The sequence below is a fragment of the Populus nigra genome, chromosome 4, assembly GCF_951802175.1.
Source record: "Populus nigra chromosome 4, ddPopNigr1.1, whole genome shotgun sequence".
NCBI lineage: Eukaryota > Viridiplantae > Streptophyta > Magnoliopsida > Malpighiales > Salicaceae > Populus > Populus nigra.
Window position 1 is genome coordinate 7,772,693 of NC_084855.1, and position 24,227 is coordinate 7,796,919.

The 24,227-nt window shown below is 30.5% G+C and overlaps 1 protein-coding gene across 1 annotated transcript; it reads left to right on the plus strand.

The window, feature by feature from the left end:
• The first annotated feature begins 10,508 nt into the window (after window positions 1–10,508).
• Window positions 10,509–21,599, plus strand: LOC133692220 (MADS-box protein JOINTLESS). Its single transcript, XM_062113004.1, has 9 exons — window positions 10,509–10,668; window positions 10,921–11,112; window positions 19,919–19,997; window positions 20,161–20,222; window positions 20,316–20,415; window positions 20,495–20,536; window positions 20,777–20,818; window positions 20,903–21,060; window positions 21,321–21,599. The coding sequence occupies exons 2-9, from the start codon at window positions 10,931–10,933 to the stop codon at window positions 21,331–21,333; spliced, it is 678 nt and encodes a 225-aa protein (XP_061968988.1). The 5' UTR covers window positions 10,509–10,668; window positions 10,921–10,930; the 3' UTR covers window positions 21,334–21,599.
• The last annotated feature ends 2,628 nt before the right edge of the window (window positions 21,600–24,227 follow it).

Genomic DNA, 24,227 nt, shown 5'->3' on the forward strand with positions numbered 1-24,227 from the left:
ATTCTAGAACATTTCATAGGTAATGCATTTTTCAAGATAATAAGAGAGAAAAGTGGGAGGAGAAGAAACAAAGGCAACTAGCATCACTCTACAAACTCAACACCACCACGTGTCGCTCCAACAAGAAAATGACAGCGCGACGCTTCTAATGATACAGTGAAAATTGATTTTTTGCTATTAGAAGGCATTGCACACTTTGCCCAAAGAGCACAAGCACCAACTATTTGCTAGCACATGTATTGCATGCATCAACCACTTTTATTTTTTAAAAAATACATTTTATATTTATTTAAAGACCAAATTACCCCTTGCCTGACTTACAAAAAGAAATGTGTGAGAAGATGAAAGTGTCATTGGACTCCATCTTTGAAAATCTTACATCCAATGGTAAGTCATTTCACTGTGCTTGTCAAATGATAAAAGACCAGCTTACCCATAAACAAATTAAAAATGACAAAATAAGCCCTGTATAAGGAGCATTATGCCTCTAATAACTAGTTCAAGTTTTATTTTTACGGGAAGGACAAATCAACCATTCCATTATTAGAATGGATAGTGCTTACGAGTCTGCATGAACAATATTTTTTCAAGACCTATTAGTTTTTGTTGATTATCAAAAGTTACGTAAACAAGTTTTATGTAATAATTATATGAAATTTGGTGAGGTTCGTGACCTAGTTCAAGGCTTGAATTATGGATTGAGTGAACTGATTTGAATTGACTCGAGTTAATAAAAAATCACGTCGTTTCAAAAAAAATAAAGTTAAAGCCATGTTGTTTTGAAAAAAAAAAAGTCACATTGGGTCTCATTCGAGCTTTAATTTGGTCGAGTGGGTAATTGACTAACTTGCCAGGTCAATCAGATTTGACTGAGTCAACTCTCATCTATTTGACATAAAAACTAGCCAAAACAAGATTTGGATCGACCTGTCAAACTAACACGGGTTTAATAATACTAGTTTATAAAAATAAATCTTAGTCTTTTATCCTTTTAATAACCATAGTTTTGAAACTTAACCCGACAGGTCGACCTGGAGCTAGAATCGGGTCAGGTTTAAGAAAAAATAGAGAAAGTCAAAATCCAAGGTGACTTATGACCCGGCAAGATCCAGTCAAAAACCTGATTGTAACCCGTTGACTTTTGCTTTTTTACTAAAACGATGTTGTTTTGATTTTTTTAAAAGATTGAAATTGACCTGGACGACCTAGTGACCAAGTCAAAACCCGAAATTTGGGTCCTGGGCCGGGTCGACCACCGAACCAGGTTTAAAAACTATGTTAATAACTTCACATGTACTTCGAGACTCCAATCCAGGTTAGGTTTCCAATAACTTGTCCTATTCATATATAGAAGTATAAACTAGATAGGTGATTATTGCTATGCCACGATAATGATTATCTTTTTATTTTAAAATTTCATTGTCATTAACAACTCGTTCTCAATTTATCGGTTCATACATTTTAAGATTTATTTTGTCTTACTCAAATGACATCGTTAAATTTCTCAATTAAAAGAATTATGATATAATGAAATGAAACGTATTTGCAATATTGTCCTATTTTTCTATCATGTTAAAAAATAATTTGAGATCTTACACGTCTTTATTATTGCATATGATTCTCACTTTATTTTATTAAATGCCAGTATTAATTTTTCAATTTACAACTATATTTTTACTTAATGTCAACAAATATGTAACAACACCTATATATTTATTTTTTTGCACTGTAAAAAAATTAGATGATATGCAATAAAACGAGTCGAATAGATACAACAATATATTTTTTGTATTTATTAACACAAACATCAATTTATTTACTAAATAAATACATAAGCTTTTCAATTACTGATTATTTTTTATAGTAAAAAAACATTAAAAAAGCCTTTATATTATTTGTTTTACCAAAAACAATTGTCGAAGCATAAGTTATCTGGGATGGAATCTGTTTTGAGGATGCTTTACTTGAGAGCTGCACCATGGACCCTCCCTCCATAGTCAGGTAAAAAGTTCGAAACTAGACTCTTGGTCGCAGGAAAGCAGAGAACCACTCGAAGTGCCTTGGATTTCTTCCAAGACCACCACTCTGGGTTGCATGGCCCCTTATGCTCCGACACCCTGCACCTTCAAGTTTTCTTTTCAAGGACGAGCAGGCTTTTTTCTTGGAGGTCTCGGATTTAACATTTTCCGTTATATTTTAATTTTACAGTACATGATTTAATCGAGTCTCTCAACAAAGAGAGAGACAGAGTAAATCTAATTGTATCCCGAAATATAATAATTAAATTGGAAAAATAAATTATTGCAAAAATAGGTGAATTACACTCGCGCGCGCGCGTGTATTCCACTAATGGTCCTTCTTTCTTGTTATTTTATCATTTAGCCAGTCCATCATAGAAATAAAAACAAAAAGGTATGATAATGCTGTCTTGAATGTTTTTGAAATGCAATTTTCTTCTTCTGCATGCAGAGAAGAGATAAAGAACCTAAATGTACAAACAATACTGCTATAAAAAAAAAAAAAAAAAAACTTTTCAGCGGACCAAGGAAGGAAAATTCTCTTGGAAACAGAAAATCACTACCCTCGAATTATTTTAAGAGAGTTGGCTCCCACGCATGCGCATGTGATGCTGACAAGTGGCCACTTAGTGATGGGAAAGAGCCATCTTGGGATTTTGAGTCCGGAGACCGCTCCTGTTGATGATTGGGTGTTTCGATCTGCATAAAGGCTCCGGGAGAAAAATAAAAATGTTGCCGTACCAAAGCAGAGAGTAGAAAACTAATTATACTCTTTTGTATCCACCTGAAGTGCCTTGGTCCGCTGAGAGATCGCTTGGGTGATGTAGACGCTTAGCACGAACTTCCTGCTTCCTAGTGTCTTGTGTGTTGATAGTTTATGAGCTGAGCTCCCTGATTGATTATTGAGAAACTTGAAGAGATATCGTGGATCGTAGTAACCCAGCAAGAGATTTAGTAGGAAACGACGTGTAGCACATGATTATCTAATTAATACTCACTGCGTGAACAGCAAGTGCAAGTGATGACTGGCCTAGGGTATGGCCATTGGCACCTCTCTCTTACCAAGGAGAATAGAGAGATGTGAAATGAGAAGAAGGTGGTAGAATTTGATGGCAAAAGGCTGGAAAGAAATCTCGATCATGACACGGAAAAGCTGAGGGTCAAACTAGTGCATTCCACTTGCATCTTGGTTGTAGAGCGTACTAACTCTGTTATTAATTTTCTTTCCTTTTTTTAAAAATAAAATATATATATATATATATTTATATATGAAATAAAGGCATATAATTAATTAACCACGTGCAAAAGCCGAAAGCTGAAGCTGCGTAAGGATTTGGTATGATGGAATGAAGTACTCGACATGGTTTTCAACTTAGGAATATGGATTTTTTGCGGTTATTGTGAGTAATTTCTCTCAGCTGCTCGCGTCTAGAACGTCATGTATTGTCACCAGTCTCGAACAAAATATACTGTGGTCTACGTACGTGGTTTTAAATTTGAACGAAATGATTGCTTATATCATGATCAATAGAGGTTTATATGATTGTTAATTTTAGGGCTCGTAAGATTAGTCGAGATGTGCACAAACTGGTCCGGACATCCATGTTAAACTAAAAAAAAATATATTTTTTATATTTCTATGTTTATTTTTTATAAAATATTTTACATATAGTAATTTATTTATAATATCATCCAATAATATCAATTACTACCACAACCCTATTATTATCACTATGGTTTGTTATGACTACTCATCACTCCAAAATAATCATTTTCATTATCTACATATCGCCATTATTATAATAAATATTATCATTATCATTTTCATCACTTTACAACCATCATGATTTCCTTCTTTTCCTCGTTCATGTTACCAATACTAACATAGTCGCCGCTACTATCATCACTATTATTGTCACTGCTCATGTCACCACTACTACAATAGTTGTTGTAATTATTATTATTACATCATAACAATATCATGTTATTATCATTTTACTATTTTCATGTTTTTTATACTACTACTCATCAAACATCATAAAATACTTCTCATTTAATTTTTTTAATGGGAAAACACTTTGTATGTTGTATATATGTTTACATATACAACTCCATTAGAGTAGGTTCATGCTCAAGTTGTTTGGCCTGCAAAATAAATATATCGGTTACTAGTTAAACATAAACTATAGGTATGATTTTCAGAAAAATACTTGAAATTAAAATAGGCACTTTGCATAATTTGTAAAAGGAAGCAACAAGTCCGTATACATGCTAATATAACTATGAGTCTATTTGTTTTTGTTTAGTGACCCATTATGCGAACTCTTTTAATCTCCGGCGTATATAGCTATAAATATCTCCATCGGTTGCTCTTAGTGATGTGGTGAGGTCTATAATTTTTCAACACCTCAAAATCATAACCTGGTTCAAATATTTATTAAAAAAAACAATATAAAAAAACAAAAAGATTAAAATTTTACAAAAAAGCATATATGCCATACATTAAAATTTATCTAGTTGTGTTGTGATTTTTCAGATTTGTCTTGCCATCCTTGACTTTATTGATCCCACTAAATAATTCTCTTAGAATATTTTTCATAAAATAATTTGTTTTTAAATTTTAAAAACATTATTTATCGGCTAAAAAATTTTCTTGGAATACTTTTCATAAAATAAGAAGGTGCGTTTTGGGATTTATTATGCAGCATAATCTTGAACGGGGAGGTAAGTTTATTTTATTTGTAGGCTCTTACTTTTAATCTACTTTCATTGCTGTTTAGATGTGAAAATGAGAGTAATTAATTTAATAGTTCTTGATTGCAAAAGCCGTGTCAATTTTATTTTTTTTATGTGTGTTTTATAGTTTATTGTTTCACAAAATTTTTGAATAAGGAAGAGATAGATTATTTAGAATTGCAATTGAGCTTTTATCTTTTAATTATGAGAAGATACTGAGATTTAAAGAATGTTTGAAAATGTTGTAGTGATTATTTTTTGTTTAGAAATATATCAAAATAATAAATTTTTTTATTTTTAAAAAATTAGTTTTTATATCATTACATCAAAAAATCTAAAAACACAAAAAAATTAATGCTTGAAAATACATCAAAATAATATTTTTTTTATTTTTAAAAAATTATTTTTTATAATAGTACATCAAAACAATAAAAATAAAAATAAAAATAAAATCTTAAATTTTTTAAAAATACTTTCAAAACAAAAAACAATTTATTTTCTCATGAAGCAGATGCCTTCGGATCTTGGAACTGAGAACAGTATGAAAAGTCGAAACCAAAGGTGAGAAAAGAATAGCGTGACAAGGAACGAATAGGCAATGTATTCTTTCTTCCATGTCACGATCAGAACTGTAGCTAGAATATGGTTTCCAACATGGATTGAACATTTATTTTTTCAGATAAAGTTGTATCTTTTTTTTTAGTTTTTTTAGTTTAATATGGGTGTACGGATCAACTTGCGTGTACCTCGACTAATTCTATAGATTCTTAAATTAACGATCATATAAGTCTCTAGTGGTCATCATATAAGTAATCACAGAACTCGAATCGAAGACCATTAAAAAAATAAATTTTTTAATTTTAAATTTTTATTATTGAACCACTATTTAAATGAAGTTGTATCTTGATAATTAATTACTTGGATGAATCTTGCTAAGCCCTTGTTAAACAGCAATAAGAAGAAAGTCCAGTTGGATTTGGGCTGGGATTCCTACGTTCCGAATTCAATATTACACTTCCACTTCTTAACAAAATCCATCAGAGTATATGTGTAACTGGAACGAAAAGGCAGCCATTTGGTAACTTTCTACTGTTATGTATGCAGATATTCATCGTCTTCTATCACTTTCTTCTGTTTAATTTCCTCAGAATATTACATTTGTGGTCCATCATCTACCTTCACATGCAGAGGAATCCATTTTGTGGTTTAGGTTTGTTTCTTTTCTGAAAAATAGTTTTTTTTAGAAAATAAATTCTAAAAAAATAAATTATTTTCTGATATTTGGTGGTGTAATAAAAAATAAATTGAAAAACATTTTCTAGTGTTTAGTTATGTCATGGAAAATAAGTTGGAAAACAACTTATTAATATTTTATTTTTTTCAAGTTTATTAAAATAACGAGAAACAAATCTTACAAATTAAAAAGTTGAATGAGAATGAAATTGAAAAAAATATAATTTCATAAATTATCTTAAATAAAATAAATAATAATTAAAATAATAGAGATCAAATATAAAAAATAAAAAAGATGAAAGATGAAGAAATTAAAATAATAATAATTAACATTTTATAAATTATTTCAAATAAAATAAGTAACAATAAAAAAAGGATCAAATTTGATAGATAAAAAATTTTAAAAAAAATAAATAAAAATTATGAAAATAAGAACCAAAGTTAAAATAAAAATTAAATTTTAAGAGATGAAATTAAAAAATAAATATTCAAAACAAAATATATATAGCAATCAAGAGTTTTATGATCAAATTTGATATAATTAGTAAATAATATGATATTTTTAAATTTTTCACAACTTTTAAAAAGTATTTTCGTCCAAATTTTTTAAAAATCAAATTAAAATTTCCTTTTACTTAAAAGTGTTTTTTTATTAATTTTTTAATAACAAATAAATATAAAAATTTTTTAAAAATAAACATAAAATAGTCTGCAAGACCCATACGAGAAACGTGCAATATGCGCCAATGCTCCTGCTATGCTATGTAGCTAGCTACTGGTCAGTTTCCAAGTGATGTGTAACCTTGATGATTTGTCAGTTCCTGGTTCTTTTATCGAGGAGCAACTCGTGGGCGAGGTTATTTCTTTTTACATTTTAAAAGTATTTTTAAAAATAAATTATTTTTTATTTTTTAAATCATTTTAATGTGATAATATCAAAAATATTTTTTTTTATTTTGATATATTTTTAGATAAAAAATACTTTTAAAAGCAATCATTATAACAACCTAATAAATAATAATTATACTACAAACTAAAATAATTGGGTATGACTCGTCTATTTTATTATTTATATAAACAGTGAATTAGATGATATTTTTTATTTTCTAACTTTTTTTTTCCATCAAATTATTTTATAGTCTAATCAAAAGAAATTAGATTGCAAATTATAATAAACATAAATAATTTAAATGTAGAAGATTAAAATGTAAAACAAAAAGAGAATATCTGGCTACCTCATATTAACAATTTTTATTTTGCTTCAAATAATTATTATTTTTATTTTCACTCACTAGATTAGAAAGAGGAAAGAGAAACTCGTATAGAAATAATAATAAGAGAGAAAGTGGTCTATTAACACCAATTCTGACCATAAAAAAAATATTAATCTTAAGGTTGAAGGATTCCGTTCGACGAGAGAACTATATTAGCGAGAGCTCTTTTAATGCAACATTTCATAATTGTTTATTTTTTTCTTCAAGTTTAATTAAATTTAATTATAATTGAAAAAAATAAAATTATGTTTAAGATATTATTTCATTAGATATCAATCAATTCAATATTTATTTTTTAATGATATTCTTGCCTTTGTTCATTTCTTTAAAAAAAAAAATTGAAATAATGAATTTTCTTACAATAAATAATTTTATTGTTGTATAGTTAAACAAGAAAATTTGGTAGAGCTCCTTGGTAGTGATAAAGTATTTTAATATGCATCTTTGTCTCAAATTACTAGCTTAATCTTTGATTAGAGCCACGAAATATTTTAACATTTATTAATGTATATAATTTTTAATTTATTTTATTAAAAACATGTGTTATTTTTTCAGTTTACAACTATTTTTTTTTAACGGGGTAAATGCATTGACAGTACCTTTATTTTTTTTTGTTGATAAAAAATGAGCTTAGCCAGCCACAAAGTGTGGGATAACTAACATGAGCTAAAAACAATTAGAATGAAACAAGTCCTAACTATAAACTAAAAAGAAATAATAGAGCCTAAAATTAAACACTTTAGGACCTTTAAACGTGTTTTAATTTTACATAAAATTAATATTTACATTGAGATAAATTAAATAAAACTTTTTATAAGATATAAATAGCATTAAAGTTGAAAAAATCTCGGCATTTAGAATGAGACAAGTTCTAACTATTACACTTTGAGACCTTACAATGCAGCATTTAGAAGGTCTCAACGTTTTCTCTATGATGGAGCGATATGTATATAAAACATTTATCTGGTCTAGCATTGACAACTATTTTCCCTCTTTTTTTCTTTCTTCATTGAATTTTGTACAAGCCTCTTCGATTGTTTTTCCCCTTGCATTTGTTTGTTGTCATTTTGATTACTATTTCTTTTTAATAATATATAAAAATACATTTTTTTTAAAATTTCACTCCTTTTCTATTTTTTTATCTTTTAAATTTGATCATTGTTTTTTAAATTGTTATTTATTTTTATATTATTTTTTAATTGCTTTATATACATACATACATACGTCCATATATATATAATTCCGTCCAGAGGTTATTTTCTTATTAAATTTAATATTTATTCTTTTTATTGCTGTCTTTTTTTGTTTGACAAGTTTTTTAAATTAATATATTTTTAACAATTTCATCATTCAAAATTAAATTGGTCCGGGATTAAACTTTTTTATTGGACCAGGATCAAATACTTCACGAGTTATGAGTTTTAGAGATTATACCAGGTTTAAGAGGTTTTATCAGGTTTGCTTGGTTTTTTTAATCTTTTTTTAATTGATTTATTTCAATTTCATCATTTTACATTTGATCTATCAGAAATTGATCTTCAAGTTTTTTTTCTTTTTTTTTCTATTGGGTTATCTTGATTTTTTAAAATCAAATTTTCTTTTTAGCTTTCGTCCTTCAACATTGAGTTGTTTGGTAACTGTGTTTTATAATTTTATTTAATTTTCTTTCATATGTGGTTACCTTGGTATCATAATCGAGTTTGAGATTTTGTATCTTGATCTTGGTGTGCTCAAATTGATTTTTTTTAATTATATTTTTTTTTTATTTTTCATCATTCAACATTTTATTTGCTTAAAATTGAGCTTGAGATTTTTTATTTTTATTTTTATAAAATTATCACGTTCTCATTTTATTTATTAGGAACTAGTATTTAGATTTTTTTATGAGATTATCCAAATCTTATATTTTTGGTCACATAGTTCTTCTATTTTAACCATGGTCTTTTTTTGTTGATCTTTTTTTAATTTTTCCTGTTAGTATTAGGTTGTTTAATAACCCAAATGGGTTCGAAGTTCTCTTCAGTTTTTTCTTTGTTAATTATTTTTTAAAATTTATTTATTATTTATGGATTTATTATTTATATTATTTATATTACTAATTTAACCAATGATTTTAAATTTTGATTATTTTTCTTTAAATACCATTTTACATGAAAATAAATCAACTACAACGTGCATGTTTTGGAATGTGGTTGTTTTCTAAAATGTTTTTGTACCGAAATAAATCAAAATAATATCTTTTTATTTTTTAAAAATTATTTTTAACATCAATATATTATAATAATCCAAAAAATAAAAATTTAATTTTTAACAAACCCAAACGGTGCATCTACATCATACCGCGTGCCACAAATAACATAGAAAAGGGTAAAGATTAACCCGTCCAAAAATCACAGCTGCTTGAATTTCGAAGAAACTGTGGCATCCCGTCTGAGAACAGTCAGTGTTTGCACTGTTACAACTAAACCTACTTGGGTTAGAACAAGCTCAACATTTAAAACCTTACAACGGAAACAAAACCCCCCCTAAAAGTAGATGCTCACGAGTTAATGAAGAACATTGCTGATCGATAATTAGTCCAATTTATCGCGATAAAATAAGAGGAATTTCGCAATACATGAAGGGAAAAAAGTAGAGTAATTAATTAGACTAGCTTGATGTGATGGCAGTCTGGCATATTTGTACGGAATGCGATTTGTCCACACAAAAAACCTGATTTTATATTACATTAAATTTTGAAAAAGTAATTAGCAGAAAAAATCTCATCTTCTTGTTTCCATTTTTTAAAGTGGTTGGAGATGTATTTTAGATATTATTTTTTAAAGTAATTTTTATTTAATAATATATTAAAATAATATTTTTTTATTTTTATTTTTTTTAATAACAGTATATTAAAATAATAAAAAAATATCATAAAAATTAATTTAGAGATAAAAAAATAAATTTTTTTTAAAAAACAAACTTTAGACTTCAAATTATTATATTATGGACAAAAAAATTATTTATTAGGTACTTAGAAACAAATCCAAGACAGAAATTATCCAGGGTTTATACCCTAATTTTTTAAAAGGGAAATTGGGACAAAAAGGAATAGGATGGAGGGTTTGTTTTTTTTTTTTTTTAAAAAAAGAAAAATCGATCTTCCTGTAAACATTTATAATTTAGTTTTATTTTGCCTCGTACAAGGATTATTTTATTTTAAAAGTAAATGTCACAAACCACAGATAAGAAAATGAGGATCCCTGTTTCGCTATAAAAGGGAAGACAACCTTTCCTTTCTTGAACACACAACACCCAAAGTTTTCCTTTTCTCTCTCCCTCTCTCTCTCTGGTGTTTGTTTTACTTTCGGTAACAGGAAGCTTTTGATTCCTCTGATCAGACCTAACTCAAGCCAGCTCCCAATAAGGTAAACAAGGGAAAGCTCATCAATTCATATCTCCTACTTCAGTTCTTTTGCATGTTCACGAGCCAAGATTGGCGTTTTCTTGGGGTGTTTTCTGCTTGGATCTGAACTGGGTCCTTCTAGCTAGGGTTTCTGCTAAATTTCTGTCTTAAATTAACAGAACCCCACTTTTCTGAGCTCCGTCTCCATGTCATTTCATGTGTCTGTTCTTTTTTGTACGGACAATGTAAACGTTGTGTGTTTTTTCTTTTTAAGGGAAAGTATAATGGCTAGAGAGAAGATCAAGATCAAGAAGATTGACAACGTGACTGCAAGACAAGTGACCTTCTCCAAGAGGAGGCGAGGGCTTTTCAAGAAAGCTGAAGAGCTTTCTGTTCTTTGTGATGCTGAGGTTGCTGTCATCATCTTCTCTGCTACCGGCAAGCTCTTTGAGTATTCCAGCTCCAGGTATTGCAGTTCTTTTTTACCTTTAGTGCTGAAGATCTCTTTTATTCTATTAATGTATGACTTCTCCTCGCGGACTCTATCCCTTATTTACTGTGTCTGTCTATATGCTGATGTGAGTATAATTATCAGTGAGTACTGTGTGTGTGAGTGAGTGAGTGAGAGAGAGATCACAGAGATAGAGGCATGGAGTTTTAGATTTCTACTCTTGTTTTAGGACTGTAAGATCTTAGTGGAATATTTGTTAAAATTACAATCATGTCAATTTCCTATGGGTTTGAAACCTCGTATCCAAACATAAATTTATATCCATATACTTAATTTTATGGACTTTTAAAAGTCCAATAATTAGATAGAGGAAGAATCTAGATCCCTTGCAGTAAGTTTCATATAGTTTCTTATATCACTGATAATTAGGTTAGCTTACCTCCTTCAACGATTAAGCACATCCAACTTTTCATGTTTGAACCCAAATCTATACTTCACTGCTCTTTGGAAAAGAGAGAGAGAGAAAGAAGAGAGTAGCACTTCATTTTTGGGATATTCTTTTCTTCCACATGAAATCCTCTTTCCTAAGTCGGGTTTTTGTTCTTTCAGGATTTTGTTTCATTGTTGTAATCTAGCTGGGTTTATGTTCAACGGTCTGGGTCGTTTAGTAATTTATTGTCCTGCCTTATTCTTGTTTCGGAGGTGTGTAGCATGATGAAAAGGCTCTAAACTATTTAACTCCAAGTCTCTAATCTTGTTTTCTTAAAGATTAACAACTGCATATGATAAGCTGATAAGCTAAAAAATCATGAACAACAAACAATTATTATTATCATTTGGGGTTGTTGAATGTGATCTGTGGTTAGCATGGGAGTTAATATTGTTTCCTTTTCAGACTAAAATATATAGCTGAACTGATCCTCTACATATCTTGTAGTAGTTCCCTTTGAATTATGTCAGTATAAGTTTCAACCAACATTTAAGTGACAACCACGGATGCATAGGAGTAAAAAGTTACCTCGGTTTTTTTGGAAATGTGAAGATAGTTAATTTGGTAACATAGCTAGGCTTCGAGAATTTCGGAGGAAGATATTTTGCAGGGATTGGTTCCAAGCGAGATAATGGCTGGTGAGCTGTTACCATAAAATATTGATGATCTACAAGGTCTCTGACTGTGATCACTGATGATTACAAGGGCCTTCAGCAGAACACTATAATAACAGCAGGGCTAACAACGACACTGTGGATTGTACCAAAATGCAAATGCGAATTTCGTTCGAATAGTAACTGTTTAATCGATCACTTTAATAGAAAACGAGGAGTTTTTATTCCCTTTTTTTTTTTGAAAAGTTTTCAGCGGTCATGGAGAGAGGTTCTTTGAATCTCGGATCACATAAGGAGGGCAAGCCTTACTTTTGTCCTGAATTCTCACTTCAATTACCTGTCTTAAAAAGTGAATTTGAGACTTTCAGATTGGAAGTCCACAGACTCTTAAATAATATCCTCTTGGAGAGGAATAATAGGTTGGTTGTGTTGAAAATGATGCTCTCAAACTTTATGGTATAACTCCTGCATTCACGAAGACAACGTTGGAAAGAAATGTTTGAGCATAAGTGCCGGGATTCTTGGATACTTGAGTTGATAAGATCTGAGGAACTGTGGATTGAAACAAAGATTGTGAAGATTCTCAGTGTGTGTCCAAAGAGTGTTTTGTTGTTATTGAAGCAATAAGAGCTCATATACAAACTGATTTTGGAAAATACATATGGCATATCTTGTTTTCATTTATGTTTCAAGAATGAAAAATGATTTGCAACCAAACTATTTATACAAAAAATTTGAGACTCCCTGCAAACTAATTGATATTTTGTCAAATAATTGAAAATAGTTAAGCGATTGGTCTTTGCAAAAAAATAACCTTCTCGTATTTTTATTTGCATCTTGTATGATTGGTTTGTTTGGACAACATTGTTCCACAATGAAAAAACATTCTCATATTATTCTCTAAAACGTAAAACTAAAGTGATTTTCATTTGAGTTGTTTGGTTATTTTTTCAGTATTAAAGAGACGGAAACTGTTGAGATAGAGTGGACATATCCCTTTGTATTTTTAGACATATTTGTTTTTTTAGTTATTTTTATTTTTATTTAGTTTAGAAAAATAACTTTCCTTTATGGAGCTTTTATTTTTTCATATTTAGTTTAGAAAATCAAATGCTAAGCTTGATAATTTTACTTTTTTTATTTAGTTTAGGAATCTTTATAACTCCTCCATAATTATTTATTAGAATTTTTTCTTTTCAAGTTAGATCTGAGAATAGTATAAATAAGGTTGTTTGTCTTGTATTTCAAGAGAGTATTTAGTGATAAAATTTTAAATCAGGGTTAATTTTTGATGGTTAGTTATTGTGTGTTGTTGAATAATCATAGCTAGAAAAGATTTCTTAACAAGATGTATAGGGGATTGAGAGGTTCCCTTTGGAAAATAGACGTTTAGAAACTAGTGATAGAGAAATGTAGAGACATGTTACAAAATTTTCTCTAGTTGGTGGCGATTAGGAACCTAGGAGAGTGTAGTAAGAGTGATCATTGATCTTTGGGTAGCTTTGAAAACCTGTTTCAGTGGCAAGAGTATAGGTGGCAACCTCTTGATTGGTACTATCAAGCTAAGATTTTTTATGATTCTAGTTTTTTTGTGGACTAGAATTAATCATCAATTTATAATAGTTATTTTGATGATGATTATGATGTTAATTGTGACATAAACGATGATAGTAATGGAAGCAATAATGTCAATAATGGTTTCTTCATTAAAAAGCTAGAGGTTGAGCAAGAGAGAATATGGAAGGTCTTCAACAAAATAAAGTTATTGATTTATTTATATTTGATTTTGAGATTTAACATCAAAAGATTGAAATTGAAATCTAGAACTATAATGCGCATGAAACAAAGAAAGAAAAGGGATTGGAGAGCTTTGATTAATTAGACATCGAGAATAATTTGATTTCAAGAACGAATTCTTTTCAACTTAGAAAACTGATGCAGGAGGATTAGTACAAGAGATTTATGTTCTTAGTTATCTTTATTCTTATTTAATTTAGGAAAATATTTTTCCTTTTGCGGTGTTTTTATTTTTTCTATTAAGTCTAGGAAATCAAATATTGTGCTTCATAATTTAATTTTATTTTCTCTTTAGTGTAGGAATCCTTATAATAATTTCATAAATATTCATTAGAATTTTTATTTTCTTTTCAAGATAAATTGAGGATTTAAAGAAATAAGGTTGTTTAACTTGTATTTTAGGAGACTAATCGAAAATAAAATATTTAGCAATAAAATTTTGAATTGGGATTTTTGTAAGGTAACTCTATATATTTAATAGAAATTCATGTTGTGTTGTCATGTTTCTGCAAAGATAAAAATTTATTTTAAAATTATTTCAAAGATAAATTATAATTATTTATTGGTTTGTATCAAAAACCAATGAAATAAGTGGATTTTGGAAGGCTGTCCTAATTTTTCGTGGCCGTCCAGTAACCGTTAAATAAGAAATTGGGGAATGCCTCTCCTTCTCTCGTTTTTTCCCTACTTAATGATGCCCTGTCGTACTGGGGTTAGGAGTGTGCTTGACTTGCTGCTCAGGCACGTAGAACATAGCTTGCCCCTTCTTTTCTTTTTTCTTTTCATTTTCGTTCTCTCAAATTCATTACAAAAAGAAGCAAAAAAACAGTTTATTTATTTATATTTTATTAAGTAATATTATTAAAAAAATTATGATATAAATTTTTATTGACAAAAATTTGAACCTATATAATTGTTAACAAACTAAAATCAAATCAAATGCATAAATTAAACTATTTTTTTTTAAAAATTGATAGCCTTCTCGAACTAGTTTTTCAACAATTCTTGAAAATACCATAATCAAAAATAATTTTTTACCTGGTAATAATAAAGATATAATGATTTTTGCATTTGACCGTATAATGGTGTGTATTATTTAAAAATTATTGCACTAAAAATATTTGAAAATTATAAAATTCGAACGTCACTATCTTTGATGAATGAAGACAAAATAAATGCATGTGAATGTTCTCGAGGAAAAAAGATTGTCTTCTATAAAATAATGATTATGTCTTTTTAGGCTTGTATATCACAAACTTTTGGTGAGATAATGGTTATAAATTTATAATTTAAAAATTGTTCGACTCCTGCAAAGTTGGCGTGGGAGTTTAGAAATATCAACAAAAAAAGTTGTAAATTATTCACACATTTATCTCACAGTCGACCCTTGATTTACTTTTTGAAAGGAATTTGCACGTATTCATATACTTGTTACTTCATTACAAAATATTCTCTTTTATCAAAGCATTGAATTTCTAAAACTTTTGGTAATTAAGATTATAAAAAAAACACGTATTTTCTACCTGAACACTTATGGCTGGACTCGATAATCTAATAGAGATTGATTCATGTGGAGGTTGCTGTATACGAGCCAACCAGTAACATGTCCTGACAGGATTGTCGTCTCTGGCCTCCCCAATAAGAACCGACGTCGACTGTCAATTTGTGATTTAGTGAGAAACATCTATTATGGCATCTTCCGAGGTGTTATTGCCGGCGTCAGTTGGGTGCCAATTATCTTAAGAACAAGTCGTTGAAATAACAAGGTGTAAGTGTGGTCTTGGTCTCTTTTTTTGTCTCTGCAAGTGGAAATGGAAAGTGATTGCTGTTTTTCCAGGGAAAGAACAGTTAAAATCACAATGGCCCCATAAATTGGATAGAAGGAAGCTGGTCTGTCTTTTCCCATCCGTGAATTCTTTCGTGCTTTGCAAATTAATATTAGAAGGAAGCTGGTCTATCAGAACCCTAGCTTCAAGTAATATATTCAAGTAGAAAAAACTAGTACAAAATATAGGAACAAGAAAGGCTTTTTTTTTTAAAAAAAACAATATGTTCTTAATAAGTTTTAACACCTAACAAAATTATGTCGAGTTGCAGTTTCTTGCTCCTTCAAAATTATATTATTTTTTAATTATGATATGATTTATATTATTTTCTAACAAAAATATATATATTTATCTTTTACTTTTATGCACTAACAATTGTTTAACTCATAAATAGAACAAGATCAAACAAAGCCTTGGTCCTCATTATCGAATGAGGATGCTTAAAAGATCATTATTTTATTGTGGATTAGAAAAAACTTGTAATTATCTACTGATACATATTACTAAAATTTGTGTTATATATTATTAGAATTTCATTCATCTTGATAAGGGAATGATGTGATTCACTTGTGAAATATGTGATATTCCCGCTAGTAAATTTAAATATCAAAAGCTTCATAAATATATTATTTTAGGTTGTAATTAGGAATGAAATTAGGTTATGGGATTAAGGGTACCCCAAACTTGGAGAGTTTATTGGTTTTTAATTATATTTCTAAAGTTACGATTTATTTATTAGAAAATGTGTTTGCATCCTAAAAAACTTATTTACTATCTCTATAGCATTTCATTAGATAATTAGGAAAAGTTGTCTTTTGGAAATCTGAAATCTTAGTAATTTATTTCTGAAAAATCTTTTAGTTTTTTAAAAAATAATTAACAATGCTTTTATTCATTGAAAACAAATATTTTTTTTATTTCTCTAATTATCTAGAAAAGTGGAAAACATCAAAAACTGTTTTCAAAGTTACTCACTATTATAACAAGGATACTGTTCAGTTCATCAAATATAGCATATATAGTTTTTTTCTTAAGAAGTCAATTGTAAGCCAAATAAAACTTTTGTTTTCTATTTTTGGAACTTCACATTCAATAGGCATGTTTTTTTTAATCTTTTTAATAAAGAAGTGCTTGAGAATAAATAAAAATTCCAGAGAGGTAGACTACAAAACTATTTTTTGAATATAAACACGAATTAGGAATATAAAAGAAAAGATGTGAGGGAAAAGGAGGGGGAAATAATTTTTTTACTTTTGAAAACAATGGATTTTCGTCCAATTTGAGAGGAAATCAAAGGAAATGATAATAAAAAAATGACAGAATCTTTGTCATAATATGCTCTAAAAAATCGTCTTCCTTTTTTGTGTCCTGTCAATATATCCGAACAAAGAAAAATTTATTTCCTTCCCTTCTCTTAAATCAAACAACCCAAGAAAATTTTATTTTATTTTCTTCTTTCTCTTAATCAGTTTAGTTTTCTCTTTATCCAAGTACTTTTTAGTTGTCACAAGACTGCAAATAAGGCCAGCATCTTAACAGTTTTGTGTTAGGATAAAGAAACATTCCCGGACAACGAACACATTAGATCCATCTCTAGAGTGAGAAAGTTCTCACTTATATTTTTTACACGTTAGGAAACTTGGTACCACAGGGTGGAAAGAGCAAAAGCATACAGAACTACCAAATTTTACAAGTTCGGCTAGATCTGCTATGGGCAAAGATGCGAGGAGATTTCTCTGCCTATAGGAAATAGTACTGTGTAGATATTTTGGAGAAACTCAACTTCAAGACGCCCGATGTTCTGACGGCTAGAGAAAGCTAGGTACAACACATGAATATAATACCCCTATCGGTAACGTATCGAAACAGCACAACTGTTACTTGTGTGAGAAGGTATAGTAGCATTGAAGGCTTGTTGTCAGATTCTTAAATTATATATTTGTTTAACCAAAAAATAAAATAAAATTATTTGAGTTTTTGAGGCAGATGGCTGAAAGGGAACTAACACTAATTTTGATTGGGATTTATACCTAACGGAAAGGAAGGGACTGGAGGTTTGCATACCCAATCCTTTCTGTAGGAACAAAGTTAAAAAAATAATATTTGTTTTCTCTATGTGAGGCTCATTTTCTTTTCATTAATTAAATTCTAATGTGTTAGAGAACATTGTTTGAAAAAGAAACACAACTTCTGCTGGTTAATGGTTCCTTATTCTTTATTTTTTTTAAGAAGCAAGAGCGCAAGTTCAAAACGATATATAACAAAGCAGTTTTTCCAATTTCCTATTCAATGTTTCATTATAAATCTCAATAAGAAAAATGGGAAGAAAAGAAAATTCCACGATGATAAATACTACTAAAACCCAGTTTCCTCTTTGATGTATCCTTCCATTTCCACCTAAAACAGGTTCCCAGTAGTAAATATATATCATCACCTTGTTAATGTAAACAATGTCCTATTGGATGATTTTCAAAATTTACAAACTAGCTAATCTCAAGGTATTAATACGGTGCTTAAGGAGTTGTGTTTTATTTCTTGACTTTCTAGGTAAATCTTAGGGTCATTACTCATAAAACTGTATTGAATTCTTTTGAATGCACCGGATTGATGGGATATGTGTGTTTCTAATATCATTCAAAAAGAAGACTTGGGTTCAGATTCAGTTGACATGTAAACTGGTTTGAGAATATCTCTAACCATCATAACCAAAAAAAAAAAAAAAACTTGCTAGTCTGAGGTTTTTGTGATTGTGTTCTTGAAACTCGTAAATTTCCTCGGTGATGATTTCCAAGCATGAGTAATCAACGGTGCAAGTCTCACTCATGGATGTTGTCTGCACTCTTGAATCCCTCTTAACTCCCCCAGTGCGTTTGTAATTAATTTGTATGCATCTAGTGAGCTGATAACATGGCCTTGCCAATTATCAGTGCATATTGATGTTATATCCACTATGAACCTGGATATGCTCTTCTTTCATATAGTAAAACTAGGACCCTTACCATGTGCTTTATATGTATTTGGAGGTAAAACCATTGATGCGACACAACTATGTTAATTCTCCTACTGAGCTTGAAGGGTTTAGGCTGGCTAATCTGATCAGTCTTGTAGCTCACGATATTACATGCAACTGTATACACACGGACATGAATGAATCCAGTGCAAAGAAATTTGCACAATCAATCATTCAACTTTTTTCATCACCTTTTGTTACCTCTATAATGCTGCAGAGAACACTAATGTCACATCAAATGATAATATTTAAATTTGAGGATTGGCTATCCAGATTGAAGTACAAACTCGCTATCAAATCTATTATGTTTTATGTCCATCATATTCAATTTGTTGAAGCATAACTAGCTGGAAAAACAAAATTTAATCCATGACCTATTATAATTATGTTTTTTAGGACTCTTTTTTGTTGAGAAATTTGAACCAGAAAGTTTCAAGTTATTATCTGTTATAATTGTTACTGCAAGTAATAAGATATATTTCACCATAGAAGATGATATTTCATGGAGTTTAGGCACTGGGGGACTTGAACCAATCATTAAAGGGTCGAAACTCCCACTGATGATCTGCAGCATGTGTGTGATTTTTGCTAAAGTCATCCTTTGTTTGTTTTGAATTTCAGTTAGCAAGAGAAGAAATATACCAGGTATAATTCGGTTTCTGTGAGTAGAATTAGTGGGATCGATTTTTCAAGTCTAGCTGAATAAGCTTTTTGGACCATTCATAATGCCCCGTATGCCCACTGTATCAAGGATGCTATCTGGTTTTACCTTGTCCCTGGTTGTACAATGGAAGCAGCTATGTATACTCGACCTGATGATCCAGTTGAATTTCGGCTTGGACTTTCTAGGGTTTTTTTGTTTCTCATCTTCCTTCTCATTTTAAAATTTGTGTCTAGGGTGGCTTAGCCGCTTTTAGATAGCTCTCGACTTGGTGGATAACTTTAGTCATTAGGATGCTTCGATGAATATCTATTTTATTAAAGAAAAAAAAAACAAAAAGCTTGTGTGGCGATGATCTCTATCGTTCATTTTCTCTGTCACAAGCTTTCAATATGATTTACTAACTGTATCATATCTGTGTAGTATGAAGGATGTACTTGCAAGGTATAATCTGCACTCCAATAACCTCGACAAAATAAATCCGCCGTCTCTTGAGTTGCAGGTAATTCGTTTTACTATAATATTAGTTTTGCGTAATGATTATCACCTCGACAGTAAGGAAAATATGTTTTTCTATTTATTCATCTCAAGTGCATGGTCAAGGTGTTTTTCAAGCTCTGCAGGTTATAACTTAACCTGCAATTTCATTTTTGGCTATTTTATAGCTAGAAAACAGCAATCACATGCGATTGAGCAAGGAAGTTTCCGAGAAGAGTCATCAACTAAGGTAAACCTTTAGTAAGGAACTTGACAAGGTGTTAACTGCTCCATGACTGTTGTTCTAACTTCTAATGGGATGTATCCCTTCAATGGATGGCAGGCGGATGAGAGGTGAAGATCTTCACGGACTAAATATAGAAGAATTGCAGCAATTGGAAAAGGCGCTTGAAGTAGGACTTAGCCGCGTGCTTGAAACCAAGGTTGGTCTCCATTTACTACCTAACATAACCATGTATAGATGCTTATTTTGCAGTAACTTTTTTTTTATATTATTTTCAGGGAGAACGAATTATGAATGAGATATCTACCCTTGAAAGGAAGGTTAGAATGTTACAGATTTCATGGTATACGAGACCTGCTGGTCATGACTTCGTCAAGATATGTCCTTGCATAAATAGAATTATGCAAGAGTCGTTCTTTGATAAAAAGAAAAAAAAAAGAAATCTTCTGTGGAGTCGCCATAAATCATAAGTCTTCTTTTCATGTTTCAATCATTGTTAAGATAAGCAAAGTCAGTATGTCATCGATTCTTTGATTTCTTGGTTTAATCCAATAATGCAGGGAGTACAGCTTTTGGAAGAGAATAAGCAACTAAAACAGAAGGTAAGAATATGTGGCAAAGTTGCTTATAATTTTGTTTGTCAAGACTTGAATAGTGAGATAAAGCGAGATTGAATTTGAAAGCAGATCTCAACCATTTACAAGGGAAAAAGACCCGCCCTTGTCGATTTAGACACAGCAGTTCAGGAAGAAGGGATGTCATCGGAGTCTACAACCAATGTTTGCAGCTGCAGCAGTGGCCCTCCTGTGGAGGATGATAGCTCCGATACCTCTCTCAAATTAGGGTGAGCTTAATTATCTATAATATATTGATTAAATTGCATGCAATTTTCTTCTCCGTTTCTCTTCTCATGTACTTTTTCTTCTTTCAGCCATTTAAGGATATCCATGGATCATAAAATGAATGATTAAATCACTCATTAGTTCTCTATAAGGCTCCCTTGGGTGAAACTTTCTTTATATAAATGAGGCAACTATAGATAGTGTGTTATGTGCTCGAAGATCGAGTAATTGCTCAATTGCATCAACTTAAAACTGCTTTCAGGTTGGCCATCTGATGCTGAAAGTTGGAGGAAAATGAACTGATCCAGTAGAATCTTGCGAGGAACAGATCTGCTATCGCTGGAAGATCGACTTATCTCTTAGAGATACTGGTATTTATATATGTTTGAGTTGATATGACAATGAAGCTGGATTCGCTTTCTTCACCTGAAGAACTACTGTATCATGCTATTTGTGATGTGTGTATGAAATCTAAAACTGAAAATATGTTCCTGGGACTTCAACATGGTTCTAAATAAATCAACTGTGAATTGATCAAGAACTGAAAGGCAGGAGAACCATTAATTAAAGTATTATGACATTCAGACATGACAATGATATAGGGCCAAAAAAATCCTAGGAATTATTGCACTCATCCTATGTTCATACGGAAAAACGAATGAAAAAGAAAAAAAAAAGATTGGGTGATCTTAGATTGGTACAGTTTGTATTTTTGTGAAAAATAAATTTAAAAAATATTATTTTAATGCATTACTGAATAAAAATATTTTAAAAATCAATTAAAATATTAAATACCATCCAATTGTTTTGTTTTACAAGTTAATAGTGTGATTATTCACATGAATGTATAGTTTTAGAGGGTGGTTGTATGGTCTCATGATGAATGTAATTATTTTATATAATTGTCTCTATGAGTAAGATACTCATTATTATGTACGCATTTCTACTTTATGTTGTTCAAGTTCATTTTATTTAGATGCATATTTTTACTCACAACTACACAGAAAGGAACATTTTCCCATCATTTCATCCTATTTACGTTCTTTTTATATCATCCTTAACTTGAGCATTAAAGGGTTTTTTTTTTTATCGTGTGTAAGAGATTTATTATGCAAGATATCATGAACCATAACCTAAGCCATTGTTTGTTTTTATTCTTCAAAATCTGTCAAGCTACTACAAAAAATCCAAAACCCTTCAAGGTTTTCTCTAGCTTTGAATTCATGTAAACCCCAACAGGGTATTGATACAAACGATCATCAATCCCTGATGGACAGCAAAAGGAATGCATTCTTAAATGAAGCACATGACCCTTTTTAGCCGTACTTTCCACTCGCTCGCTTCCCTCTTCAAGATTACACAAAACACATCACCATTCCTAGACCCGTCCCTGCTAATATTGATGGAAAGCGATATTATCCTTTCTATTCACGTACTTGGACGAGAATCTATGGTTGGTTGAAGTCCCTGCATGATTAAATCAAAGGTTTCATAAAAAATAAATTATTTGTAACGGTTCCATTTATCTAATCTTGCATAACGAGACAAGTTTTAAGTAATCCTGGCTACACTAGGTTGGAGACTGACATTTCACAACGGGTATTTTGGTGCACAAGATGGCAGGAATCACGACAATTTTTCAAGGAAAATCTTGATGATAAGGGATTTCAGTGAGACGTTGCATGATTATGATCGAAGCAGTGGTTTTCTTAGGATTAATGAGGTAGTGTAGATTGTGTAGTGTTTGTGTTTGCAGAATTGTGATGAAAAGGATGAAGAGAAGATGTTTGAGCTGATCACCTCGTGGTTCATCAACATTTATAAAATCATATACCACACTAACTTGCATGGAAATAAAAGTAGAGTGAGAAATCATTAGAGGTAATATGCTGAGAGAAAAAGAACGTTGACCCGCGGGTCATCTGCTAATCAGGGACATCCTTGACTTGCGTTGTTTTATGGGCTCAGTTTATAACAAGAAGCATGAACGGTAATTGAAATATTTAGGGTCAGACATCTATTGCCTAGATGTATGTGTACAGGGTTATGTCTTCGCCTGGATGCATGACGTCACCCTGTTAGGTTTCATGGAGACCCTTTACCCATTACAAAGGCTACTTGTTTGTGATCTAGTTGGGTCAATTGACATTCTTGAACGTTGTGTAACTCAGTTGGATCCAGTTAAGCATAGGATCATGTAACATGCCCGAGGCTAAAGAACATTGGTTTGTATTTGAGCTTCCGAGTTTTTGGATTCGTTATCTAACCTATTAGTTTTTAGACTCGAGCGGAATCTTATGTTCAATATCTCAACCTTGATATTTCAAGTATAAATCTTGGATTCATAAATAAAATAGAAGGTTTCATGCTATAGTTTCTAAATTATGGTTTTCAAGACTATTTTCAAAAGTAAAAACTAAAAACAAAGTGAGAAGCATTGATTTGCTAAACATATCCTACTAATTAAAGTCTGTGTTCGGTGGTGCTGAGTGCTCATGAAATTTTGAATTATTATTTTTATTTTAAATTAAATTTTTTTTATATTTTTTATTGTTTTGATATACATTAGTTTTAAAAATAAATTTTAAAAAATTAAAAAATTATATATATTTTTAAAAACACATTTGATAATCAAAATTTATCACCTTTGAAAACACCTTATTATTAGCCGAACCATCGTGTCATCATCGATTCTATGACCTGCGTCATCCTAGTTTTTTTTCTCGGCCAGCCAGTTATAGAAGACATCAAACAATTTTTGGACATATAATTTGAATATTTGTAACATTAAACCATGAACTTGACTTTAGGAATCGAACTGAACTGTATGCAGAAGAGCGAGCATTCCCCTCTTCTTTTCTTCTTTCTTGTTTTTTTTTTTTTTTTTTCTTTCTTCTTCTGGCCAGTGTGTGCCAAATTATTTGTTACTTCTTTATTACTTTTCAACAGAAAATCATTTTTTCACCTACCTAACACAACTCTCAAACAACACGCGCTATCAATAGCGTGGACCCCTTTGCCATCAGGATCCAGATATCAGATCCCAACAAAAACAGAGCTCCCACCGATCAACGCGTGCCTTTCATCCGCTGAATTGGAGCGTGAACTGCCAATCCAAATTCTAACAAATGACCTTTTATATTTTCTCCCAGCAAGTCGGTTGACGTTT